The sequence below is a fragment of the Trachymyrmex septentrionalis genome, unplaced genomic scaffold, assembly GCF_001594115.1.
Source record: "Trachymyrmex septentrionalis isolate Tsep2-gDNA-1 unplaced genomic scaffold, Tsep1.0 scaffold70, whole genome shotgun sequence".
In the NCBI taxonomy this organism is placed as follows: Eukaryota; Metazoa; Arthropoda; class Insecta; order Hymenoptera; family Formicidae; genus Trachymyrmex; species Trachymyrmex septentrionalis.
In genome coordinates, this window is record NW_017305885.1 from 351614 (window position 1) to 364380 (window position 12767).

At 33.7% G+C, this 12767-nt stretch overlaps 1 protein-coding gene across 15 annotated transcripts in view; it reads left to right on the plus strand.

The window, feature by feature from the left end:
• The window catches only part of LOC108753673 (serine/threonine-protein kinase MARK2-like), a 108433-nt gene that overhangs the window by 78903 nt on the left and 16763 nt on the right, over positions 1-12767 (plus strand). For 8 of the 15 annotated variants that reach the window (XR_001939651.1, XM_018495471.1, XM_018495479.1 and 5 more), the window contains 9 exons: positions 1740-2031; positions 8459-8674; positions 9058-9436; positions 9510-9730; positions 9906-10017; positions 10750-10862; positions 10940-11141; positions 11502-11705; positions 12304-12505. Coding sequence is in view for 14 of the 15 variants with exons in the window: in XM_018495471.1 (XP_018350973.1) it covers positions 1740-2031; positions 8459-8674; positions 9058-9436; positions 9510-9730; positions 9906-10017; positions 10750-10862; positions 10940-11141; positions 11502-11705; positions 12304-12505 (1941 nt within the window). In the remaining variant the exon portion in view is untranslated. The remainder of the gene's footprint in view (positions 1-1739; positions 2032-8458; positions 8675-9057; positions 9437-9509; positions 9731-9905; positions 10018-10749; positions 10863-10939; positions 11142-11501; positions 11706-12303; positions 12506-12767) is intronic. The other 7 variants (XM_018495482.1, XM_018495484.1, XM_018495481.1 and 4 more) reach the window with 4 other exon arrangements.

Sequence of the window (12767 nt, forward strand, 5' to 3'; positions counted from 1 at the left end):
CGTGGATATATCAATCATCCCTGTACTCATTGACACTATCATCGATATCTCTTTTGTCATTCATTATCAAACATCATTTGCACGTCTAATCTTGTATTTTCTTTTCTTATTCTTCTAAATACAAAGTAATCTCGGTGACCCATATATGTATATTTGGGAGATTTTTTTATTGAAAAAAATAACCATTGACTTTTTTTTAAATATTTAGAAATTATCTGTTTTTAAATATTACATACAATCGATTTGGAATAATCATTTTCATTTAGAAGAAATAATAAAAATGTCAAAACGAATCTTAAGAATAATTTACCTTTATCTCGATAAAAAGATTCAAGATTGATCGAGTTTCGAAATTTAACAGGCATCCACCCACATGATCGATCATACCTCAATCTTGGCACGTTAATCGTCATCGAAAAGTTCGAGCCATAGCATTTCAATCGGTCAATATCCGCATGCACACATACAAACGCACGTAGACGATCCGTTAGCACTACATTTACAGAGTGGCGATAGCCTTAGTGATAATTGAGGAAATCGCCGTCCAACCTCCGCTTGATCCTCGTCGCCGCGCCGATTACCTATACACGCCTGATTCACACAATTGATTCACTGTCCGTTTACACCCACACGTGTTCTTTTCTTCACTACAATTGACATTTAATTTACGCAATGTCGCAATCGTGCAACGATTCATTCCGTGATTTCTCATCGGTTTGTCACCATTACACTCAAATCATTAAATGTTTAACCGGGAGAAATCAGTGAAGACTACACTGAAAGAAAAAAGATTCTGACAATAGCTACCATATGTTGAATGAAATAATTTCAATTAAATGTTTAATAAATACAAATCAAAAAACTAAATTTTACTTTCCTAAACATTCAGTGAATATTATTTTATAAACATAATATTATCAACATAATATATCACCGTTTGACTCTTACTAAATATTTAGAAAAGTAAAATTATTTTTAGTTAAATATGTTAACTTGACATTTGATTAGAATTATTCCACTCAACATTTGGTAGCTATTACCAGATTCTTCTTTCGTATTTGCAGAGACAGATATTTCGATAAATAAATAATCCACCGGGTGTCACTGAATATCAGCACTCTAAAAAAATATCGGTATGTATTTAACCGCATTAATCGTGCGGCGTCTACATAATTTTCTTCGTGTTAGTATTAATATTAACACCAACATGGTGTGGATTTATAACTCGTGGTGTTAAATCCAGTATCTTGGTGTTAATATTAATACAATGAGAATTATATCACATAGTGTTATTTTTTTAGAGTGCACAGACCTTTTCAATAATTAATGTTTGTTTGATAAAAAGGTAGTATTTTCTGAGTTATGAACGATTGAAAATAAACATTTTGCATGAATTCTGCTGGTGTTGTACAAAACAGATAACAAAATGTTATTTTCCAATTGATTTCGAGTGGACTGTATCGGTAACAATGTTTCAATTAAAAATTTCAATATCATGAGATTTAATATTGAAAATTAGAAAAGTGTTTACCATTTATATCTGTCTCCAAATACAACATTCTTCTTATGACGTTTAAAATGATGTTTCTCCATTCGTATCATATTTATCACACAAAACGCTTTAATCACAACAAATAGTGTACAGTCTGTTTATCAATGGTTATACTCACTATACACGACGCCATATCGTAAAACATTAAATCGAAGGAAGAATTGTTATGAAACATGAACGAAAAAAGGACCTCACTGTTGCACCGTGGAGATGCAACACGGAACTCCACCGGAAATGCCGGCATCGTGCCAAAGAAGCCCACCGTTAAGTTGTCTAGGACTGCTTCGGATACGCGACGGGTACAAGAAACGGAGATGAGAACACAATCCAGAATGCCGCAAACTCGCGCGATCGTCCGGCCGATAGTTACCAAAAAGGATCACCAGCGTCAACAGCAATCACATCAGCAGAACAACGCGATGACCGTCCCGCTCAGACCGTTGTCAGACATGCAGAAGGGTATTCAGAGCGAGAAGGAGGTAGATATTTAATATGCTTATATATATGTATAGGCATCGATTGCAGCGTTATCACGTTTAAACATTATCAAACATCTTGCCGATAAGATAATTTCTATCCTGATTTAAAGAACAATGAGAATCGCATTTAACTTTTTAATGTCTATCGTAGAATAATTGATCTATGGTAGTATGTAATTGTAACTTTGCTGAGGATTATTTAGCGATAATTGTCACGAGTCGAAATAAATCAAATGAGACACTCGACAGTTAGAATCATGGCACACAAAATACTTAAGCAAATACTTAAGCCGTAAGGAAATCAACATGTTGGATTGGCTACTGCTTATATTATGGCTTTAGGATTTTTATTGCGATTGATTAGTTCGCTTACTGCCTAAGTTTTTTTGTGTCATGGCTCTTAAGAAATACAAAATAAAATTAATAATAAATAAAATTACAAACGCAAGCGTAAAGGAGAAATGTTAAAAACGATGCGCGATCCGCAGCCACGCGCGGATTTTACGATTGCCCGTATATGTACATATATCGACGATGTGACGAATCAAGTGCAAATGGAATGGTAATGTAAATGCATTTCCATACTTACGTCACACGTATGACTCGTTTCATCTGTTCGACCTGAAATAATTCGGACGATTTCCTCGCTTCATTGAAACGTCGTTTAATCGTTATGATGATTGCACAATCTGTCGAAGCTAATTATTCCACATATGGAACGCATTTAAAATATTTTGAAAAAATTTCAACGAGCAATATTTTTTTCTCTTTAAAGAAATTTATTTTTTTAACGGAAACCATAAATAAACCTTTTTGTGTAAAATATAAAAACTTACTCAAGTGAAATATTTATTTTCCATGAATTATAAAGTTGATTGAGTTTAGAAGAATATTTTCAATTATTTAAATTATCTTAATCTAATTGTTATTTGAACAAGTCGAACATGTTTCTTTCGACAACTGATAGAAAATAACGGAGGTAAAATAAAATAAAAGAAAAAATATTAATAGTTTTTCGAATAAAATTCTTTTATGTCGATATAAAACAACGACAGTTATAACTTTTAATATTGTATGTCATGTCGACTCGATAAGCTGGCAATATATCTGGAGCGGGATTTACATCTGTATTAACTTCGTGTTGTACCATAAAACAAATTTCAGATGCACCCCACGAAACGGAAGTGCTGGCTTTGTTTTACGTCATGTATTTCCTATTTTTCCATTTTCGTCGCTGTTTTATGGAGACACATAAATCGTAATCTTCGTAGAAATCCAGCATCAGCAGTTTTCTCGTATCAGTATCGTATCTTCTGATGACTATCATCTTTAATTTAAAACGGCTAGTTTCCATTTGTAATATACGGAACGATATAAAGTTCTAAATGTAAATAAAGAGTTACATAAAGAATGAATAAAAAGTAATATAAAATTTAATTAGTCTATGCCAATAAGATTGATTAATCTAGGATTTACGCAACGATTGCATTTTTCACTGCAATTAAAATGCTGTTCACAATAGCATTTATAATCAATTCTTTGCAAAAAGTTTTTTTCTCAAAGTGATCGCAATATTTACTTATTTATTTTTCTCTTAACGAGATACGATAGTAACTTTAAAATTGCAAAAAAACATATTATAATTAGTGTGTTATTAATCTAGATAGATTTTAATGTGTTGAGTTATTTTTGCGTAAGAATAAAAAAGAGAACGCAGCCGAAAATCAGTTGCTGTCTCTTTTGTTTAATAGAACATCGAAATAGAGCTTCACTATTTATTTGCTAGTTCACGTGTAAGCGTTTCTATTTTCTGTAGAGAATTCGCGTCAACTTGGATCTATTCTTATCTTCCTTTTGCGTGAAGTGGATGTCCGCGACTCTTTACTCATCGTTACTTTTTCAGTCGATTGATCAGCTGACTGAACGCGTTCTCTTTCTGTTGCCTCTTTCAGAAACTTCGACTTTACTCCTCTTCATATTAACTCTCGAGTATTCTCATCTAAGTATCCGACGAGAAAAGAAATCAATGCTCTCTTACAAGCGCGAAAATAAAATATTGTAAGTTAATTACTTGAGTGATTTATCCTTTTAAAATCCCCTTTTAAAATATTGAAATTGATGCTGTCTTGATTTATTCTTATTTTATCACATGTATCATGCGGTTCTTAAGTCTATAGTGTCGTTATAATTTCGAACGATGCTAATAATAGCAAGTCTTATCTTTTTATAAGTCTGTTTTTTAATTTTTTTTTTTTTTTTCTATATATAAATGCAACCTTAACCAAAAACTCTGGAAATACTTTCTAATATTTTTAATATTAAAATTGAACAAAGTTAATAATGTAGGCGTTTTTAATGACATTAAACATATTTATCAATCTCATATATAGCGCTAGATTATGTTCCGATAATCTTCTCGGTGTTCATAGTGGTAGTTGATTCGAGCAGCTGACGAGGCGAAAAGCCTCGTTGCTAGGTAGGAGGATGATAAAGGTGAAGATGTAGCATCCCACTCTTTACATCCCACAGATGCGTGCGTCATCATCAGGATGTACGAGTATGTACATATCGATATCTTGGAATTAGAGCTGTCGATATCTTCTCGTAGATATAGAGAGCAGGAAGCTCAATCTTTTCTACTTTTAGTGTTTTCTTTTTCTTATAAAAGTTATAGTGTTATGTTTTTTCAATTTCTTTTTTTATTCCAAAGTACTAATATTATAATAATACTAATAGCTACCAAATGTTGAGTGAATTAATGTCGATCCAAATGTTTGGTTAATATAACCAGAAATAATTTTCTCTTCCCAAATATTCAATAAGATCATCAAACATAATAATGTAACTGAATATTTAGTAATAATTACTAAGTATAAAAGAAAAGAAAATTATTTTTGATTATATCACAACCAAACATTTGATTGACATTATTTCACTGAAACATTCGATTGAAATTATTTCACTCAAAACATTTGATAGTTATTACTAGATTCTTTTTACAGTGTACGTAACCATCTCTCTTACAAGTTTAATAATCATAAAGGAAAAGTCATTTCTTTTATAGCGTGTGTTAAACATTTCATTTTCTTTAGGACGCATTAACGCTTGCGCTTTGCGACATTCGGTCCGATCAGCTGACCAGCTTGAAACCTTCTGTTATCTCAACTGCGAGCAGCACCCTCAGTTAAAAGAGTAAAACACGGAACAAACGTGTGTCAGTGGTTCCCACTTTCTGCGACGCATGCGTTCTTCGATCGAAAGGGGTGGCAGAAAGAGAGAGAGAGAGAGAGAGGGGGGGGAGGGAGGGCGAGGGAGGGCGACGTTGAGACTAGGCATTCAAGGGTGGTTCTCTCGCACGTTTCCACCGAGGGGTGGTGGTGCCGTGTATTGATTCTGCCTTTGCATCCCTCAGTTGTGTGGTCTCTTCTCCGAGGGTGGTTCGTTTCGAGGGTGAAAAAGGGAAAAGGCAGTCGCGTACGGTCGTCGTCGGCGTCGACGACGACCAGAGCAACTGTCTCGCGTTTCTCAATCGGTCTTCTCGTCTCATCACTCCTCTCTCTTCCTTCCTCTCTTTCTCTTTCTTTCTTTCTCTTATGAACACAAGACGGTGTTTGATAATTGTGGCATAGGAAGATTTGCGAACAGTGACATCGCATCTGCCTTTGATAAGAGCTCAAAGACCCTTGACGGAAGTGGATGTATCTTGAAGAACTTATCCTGCGGTACCTAATACGATATTGAAACTCTTATCGGATTCACACGATTTCGATAATCACCTACGAAAACATTTTGATAATATACATCACTAATTTGATTATACTTTTATTAATTGTCAGTGAACTATCATCGTTGATGGATCGATGTTAAATGTGAACTGTGCTGGTGAAAGATGGTGTCGCTGATGTCTTGCCACATTATCGTTAACCGAAGGTTGATGAGATAGCGATTAGTATAGTCATGCAGTGACGTCTGAAAAAATAACGTGCATGTGTGAAAAGTAACGTACACGCCTTCGTTGAAAATGAATTGGATTTGATTGCAATTGTATTTAGAATCGATTGATAAAAATCAAAAGCGATTTATATATTTACATCTAAGTTATTTTTATTGAAACAGAATTTTTCCAAAGCTATTGCCCACTTTTTCATTAAAGTTAAATTCTACGGGAAGAGAGCAAGCTTTCTACAAACAACAAATCCAATGCAATGCAAGTTACTCTAGTCGAGTACAAATATCATCTTCGAGAATTCAATTTGCAGTTCAATCGTCAATACCAGTACAAAGAGTGCCTAATGAAATATATCGGGCACTGATGTTCGCTGAATTACGTCATGTATTTTGTAAACGGTTCGCGCGCGGTAAAACAAAGAGATTTATCACTTGAGAAACGTAATTCAAACGTTATTTCGAACTCAAAGAGAAGTGGCCCTTTAAATCGAGATACCCAAAGTCAGCGGCCGATTGTACTTATTTGTTTCTTCAGTCGGAGATCAAAGTGTTTGCCTAACGACAGATGGTGGTGATATAACAATCAGTTTATCATTGAAATGCAGTAGTGGTTTTTATACGACACTGCTTGTATTTTGGTAAAATGCACCAGCGTGACGATACGCTTCGCGAGTTGACTCATCGCTCGACCTTCCAAAACGATCGACCACGGAAACTGCGATCACAGTTGATCTTTGTTATCGAAGAAGAATCGAGAATTAAGTTGTTCCTATTCTTTGATAAAAGAAAGGATTAAAAAAAAAAGACAATAAGAGAGAATTGTGAAATAAACACTACAGTGATCAAAGGGCGTAATATAACAGCTCGCGTATTAAATTCCACGATCTATATCCTGCCATGTTGAATTTTTTCGGTGCATTCTCGTATTATCGGCAGTCAGACAGAACAACTAATCTACTGACGGTTTAGATCGCGCGCATGCGAGCACAAGGAAGTGGTTTACCGTCGGATCCGTCGTCGATCCGGCGTCCATCGATTGTCTAGTTGGGATTTACAAACAGTCAAACTGGCGGCTTCTAAAGTTGCGGCCACCGCCAATTCGCGCAAGATGGTCACACGTGGCTTCCTGCGGGTAATACCTAAATCCTGCGAAATTAATTGTTAAGTTGCTGCCCTGATTACTCTTTGTTTCCTCTGCTCTACGTTACATTTGCGCGTTAATAATATATTTTTATCGTACCTAAGTACAGCTTTTATTTCAAATTCTTGACGCCTCTTTCAATTCAAAGGCACGTATCTGACTGGTCGCGCGAGCATAACGCATACTTCGATTTCTTCATAAATACGCTTGTCACATCGATATTCTGCCGTTTTTTTCTTTTCTTCTCTCTTTTTTTTTTTTTTTTTATATTAGAGATATAGCGAGAAAAGAAGTAAAAAAAATCGTATGCGCAACGTCATGTAACGCAACGGTTGTCCTCGCAATTAATACGAAAGTCCAGCGTGTTTCACTCGGAACAATCTGTATCTGGTGTATTTTAACGAGCTTTAATTAATTCCATTGACAATGGCCGCCGCCGTGCCTGGAAGTGTCAAGTGCGACCGCGCAGGCATCTATGTATGCGTAAATAAATAAATATTGTGCGAGGAGGGAGAGAGATCCGCGATATTCCTCGCGATGTGGCATTCTCGAGGAATGTGCGCTGAGCTCTTAACGAGCGTTTGCCCCGTATTTCTCGTGCCTCATTCCATGACTTTAAACGCCGCGCTCGGAGATGCGACCTAAGTTTCTGAAATAGTTGGCTATTTACGACGCAACTTTGCACGGCGTTCTCCCGTTTCTCGAAATAAATTAGCACGCACGGTATACTTATAGCGCTTAAAATAATTTCGAAATTGAATTTATTTAGATTATGCATTATATTATATGTAAATCTATGAATAACTTTTAATTTAATTTAAATGTTTCTCGTTCATATTTTGTGCAGTAATGTCGATTATTTTAGTTTTAATTTATATTTGTATATCCACTAGTTCTTTCTTTTTTTATTAAGAAAAAAATAAACTATACATATACTATATATATAATTTCAATTTATTTATTCTTCTTAGGATTCTATAATTATAACATTACATTTTAGATATTAAACTAGTAAAGAAAACATATATGTTGTATGTGTATTGTCTTTACTAATTTTATCTAGAATATTAACTATATCTGCCTTTGATTTCAATTTCTGAAATATACAATTGATATTACAATCATAAAATTCCAATGAAAATGAATAAATCGAGATTGTTCTATTTGTAATTAATTTTATCAAATAAAAAATTGACATTTACGCATTTGTCTGAACAACTCGCTACTTTTTGCGATTTTCATTCAGAAATGAGAATTTCTTTGTATATATTGATTTGACAGCAACTGTAATTTACTTGATTTTTATTTGCTCATCGATCATGATTTTTTGTGTTACAGACGGGGGATGGCGTAGGGGTGTCGAGTAGCGGAGGTCGGCTCTCCTCGAGGAGTCGAACCTCCGAGGAACCTCATATCGGCAAGTACAAATTACTGAAGACCATTGGCAAAGGCAATTTTGCCAAGGTGAAACTTGCTAAGCATGTACCCACGGGAAAGGAAGTAGCCATCAAGATCATCGATAAAACTCAATTGAATCCCGGTAGTCTTCAAAAGGTAATGTCATTATCTTATGTTTTCTTATAATTTCCTTTTCTTACATAAGTTCAATAAAACAGAATTATAGATGTAAAAATGAAAATTGTTAGAACTAATATAAATTGTATCGTTTTAATGTATATTACATACTATTAACCGTTTTAATGTATGTTACATACTATTAACCGTTATTTAAAATTGATTGCTATAACATGCAAATTTCATTCTTTTAATTATATTGATTTATTTAGCATGCTAATATTTTTACAAGAAAAACTGTTATTGTTTGTGAGTCATATTGCATTATAATAATTTAACAGGAAAAAAACTTCAAATTATACATGTATCTCATAAACGTAAATACCTGTGTGATTCATGCTGATACATCTGGTCAATTACAGTTGTTCCGAGAAGTCAGGATAATGAAGATGCTCGACCATCCAAACATAGTGAAATTGTTTCAAGTGATCGAAACTGAAAAGACACTGTACCTGGTAATGGAATATGCCAGTGGCGGCGAGGTCTTTGATTATCTGGTCCTGCATGGGCGGATGAAGGAAAAAGAAGCGAGAGCGAAGTTTAGGCAGATCGTTTCTGCTGTGCAATACTGCCATCAAAAGAAGATCATTCATAGAGACTTAAAAGCCGAAAATTTGTTGCTCGATAGTGAAATGAATATCAAGATCGCCGATTTTGGTTTTAGCAATGAATTTACACCCGGTAACAAGTTAGACACATTTTGTGGCTCACCTCCGTATGCCGCGCCGGAACTTTTTCAAGGTATTTCCTCGAAGTGATTTATATGGATTTGCGTGTTAACTTGAAATTTACTTAAAAATTTTTCCATTTACAGGAAAGAAATACGATGGTCCGGAAGTGGATGTATGGTCGTTAGGTGTAATTCTATACACATTGGTGTCCGGCTCACTGCCTTTCGATGGTTCGACATTGAGAGAATTGAGAGAAAGGGTATTAAGGGGGAAATATAGAATTCCATTTTATATGTCCACCGACTGTGAAAATCTTCTCAAGAAATTTTTGGTGCTCAATCCAACGAAAAGAGCCTCACTAGAGGTACGTGGAGATTAGATTCGAATTGTATGAACTCTATTTTATTGTATAAACTCTATTACCTTATTAGGTGAGGTATTAATTATTTTATTAATGTATTCACAAGTGGTATATTTTAATGACACGTAAGTTCATATTTAAAAGAAATATAATCTAATAATTTTTATTACTATTTTAGAACATAATGAAAGATAAATGGATGAATTTGGGATACGAAGATGACGAATTAAAGCCGTACTTAGAACCTGAACCTGATTATAGAGATCACAAGAGGATAGGTGAGTCTGCCAGTATGTACATAACACTTACTACTTACCGTTTTTATGTTTAATGTTACATCAGTGAACATTCTATACTATTTTTTTAATATGATATTAATGATCAGCTTCTGTTTCCTTCGATATATACGTGTTTTCAAAAAAAATTATATAATATATTATAGTTTTAATCTGAATTTTTTTACAGTTTCTCTAAGAATGTTCACATGATTGGATGTTTCTTCTAGTTAGATAATTGTGCAATAATCACTATTAATATATTATCAAAATATATCAGACTTTCATTATTATTTAATAATATATACTATCTCACAATTTTCTATTATAATTTTAAAGAGTTTTTAGAATATGCACAATTTGAAATAATTTCTTATTAAATTAAAATAAGAAATGCATATTTTTTGTGCACAGCATAAAAACACTATAACTTGTTTTTCGAGTTCTTATTTAGTCTGATATATTTATATCTGTATGTGTTGTGATCTGCTTCTTAAAATATCTTTTTATTGCATGGAAATATATTTTATTGTTGGTAAAAAAAAAAAAATTTTTTTAAATTAATGCTAATATTGAAATTGAACTAAAATTATATTTTATTTTTAATGAATGTTAAAACATAGATATTATTAAGACAATAAATTCAATTTTTTAAATATTTTTTTTTTTTTTAATTATGAATGTTGTGTTGGAAAATTGTTCCAATTCTAATAGATGTGACTATGCCGCCACGCATTTTTATTTCAGAGGCCTTAGCCAGTATGGGATATACTCGAAGCGAAATAGAGGATTCTTTAGGACAAGCGAAATATGACGATGTATTCGCCACATACTTGCTCTTAGGTAGAAAAACAACAGATGTAAGTATACGATATATCAAGATTAATATACAGTATATGATAGCGTCTCAAAATTCTAATATTTTTGATTTGTACAGCCTGAAAGTGATGGATCACGGTCAGGTAGTTCATTATCGCTGCGTAACATTCCACCTCAAGTCAGTTCAGGTGGTGGAGGAGGAAGCAGTGGAGGAACAGGTGGCGCAGTACAGAGTCCATCTCACAGAGGTGTTCATAGAAGTATTTCTGCTAGCAATCCAAAACCCAGTAGACGGGCCTCGTCTGGTGGTGAAACTCTTCGTAAGTGTTATCCGTTTGTTTTAACCGTAACTCTTATGCAGTACGGCGATTTAAACTTTACTGTCAAATAACAAGCATGGATAAGGACATTTATCAAACTTGGGTAAGACGAGATATCTATATTTCCTTGTGATTGGAAATTGTGCGACAATTTTTGTATTATTTATTTGTACTGGAAAAAGATAGTAGCTACTAGTTAGTGTATAGTTTAATTGTTAAACTAAATTTGTAACAAAAGTGATATGACGAATGTTGAGATATAGTAACAAAAACTGACGCGATTGTTTGTTGATAAATCTGTCAGTACAAATACTGTGTCTAAAATAAAAGATTTCATTGTATAATTTTTTTCCTTATTAGGAGGTGCACCCAGTCCAGGTAACGCAACGAATCACAATCATGCAACTGCAGTAACTGGCACAACTGTGACTGGAAGCGGGGGTAGTAATTTTAAACGACAAAATACTGTGGATGCAGCTACGATCAAGGAAAATAGTGCTCGAGTTTCTGCAAGCCGACCCTCTGCAACTAAAAATAGTCAATCACCTGGGCAATTAGATACTAGTGAGTTGTTGTTACTTTGTTTTTGAATGATACTTTATGATAGAAATATCTTATAAATAGATATTCGATTATTTGTCGTTCTATATCTCCTTTGTGATGCTTGAGCAAAGTTTTTGGATGAGGGAGATTGCTTTGGATAAGGTTGTAGCGGTTTAATAGCTAATTTGCAATTTGTAATTTAACTGTACCATTCCATATTATCTATATTTGTGTTATTTGTACTATTCCATATTGTTCATAAATCGTAAATTTTAACATATTTATTATATTTATATAATCATATCATCGAAGATTCTGATCATACGTGTTTTAATGTCAATCATACCTGTTTCTTATATGTTTGTAAGATTGAACATGCAATCACATTGTTATAATTTTACCGCATATTATGCACATCCCTAAAATTTGATCATTTGTCGTGTATTGATTTTTCAAGAAAGAGACAGTGATATTACTTTATTTATTCTATGTTTGTTTCTTAATATGGAAGCAGGTTAGACATAGCAATTCATAATCTTTGTAATATATTTTTGTTTGTTATAATTTAAAGTATGTTGCTTTTTGTTTTGTGTTGAACCATATCTAATGAGGCTTGCAGTGACAATGTTCATTCTAGGCGTCGGTACAAGTCCTGGTGGTAAAGCAAGGGTAGGCAAGAGCAACACAATGAACGCAGGGGTAGGTGGTGGTCGGCCTCTCACCTCACCTGCTCCTGGTTCTGTTGGTCGACGTAGCACCATCTCCTATGATCAAGCGAAAACATCATCAGCATCTACTGAAAGAACCAACGAAGTACCCAGGTATTGTGATATCCAATTATTTTTATCTGAAACATGCGATCTATTTACACGAAAATGAAATACATATATAATAATTAAAAAATAAACGTAGTGTTACGAAATTTTTTATTATATTTTTACTGATTTTCTATATAGATTTTTACTTTTCGATATATACTTATAACATATGAGATATTGGACATGTATTTAGTTTTCGTTCCTTACACAACATTAAAACTTGTTATTAATTATTAATTTATATTCGTAAATTAAATGATAGTCC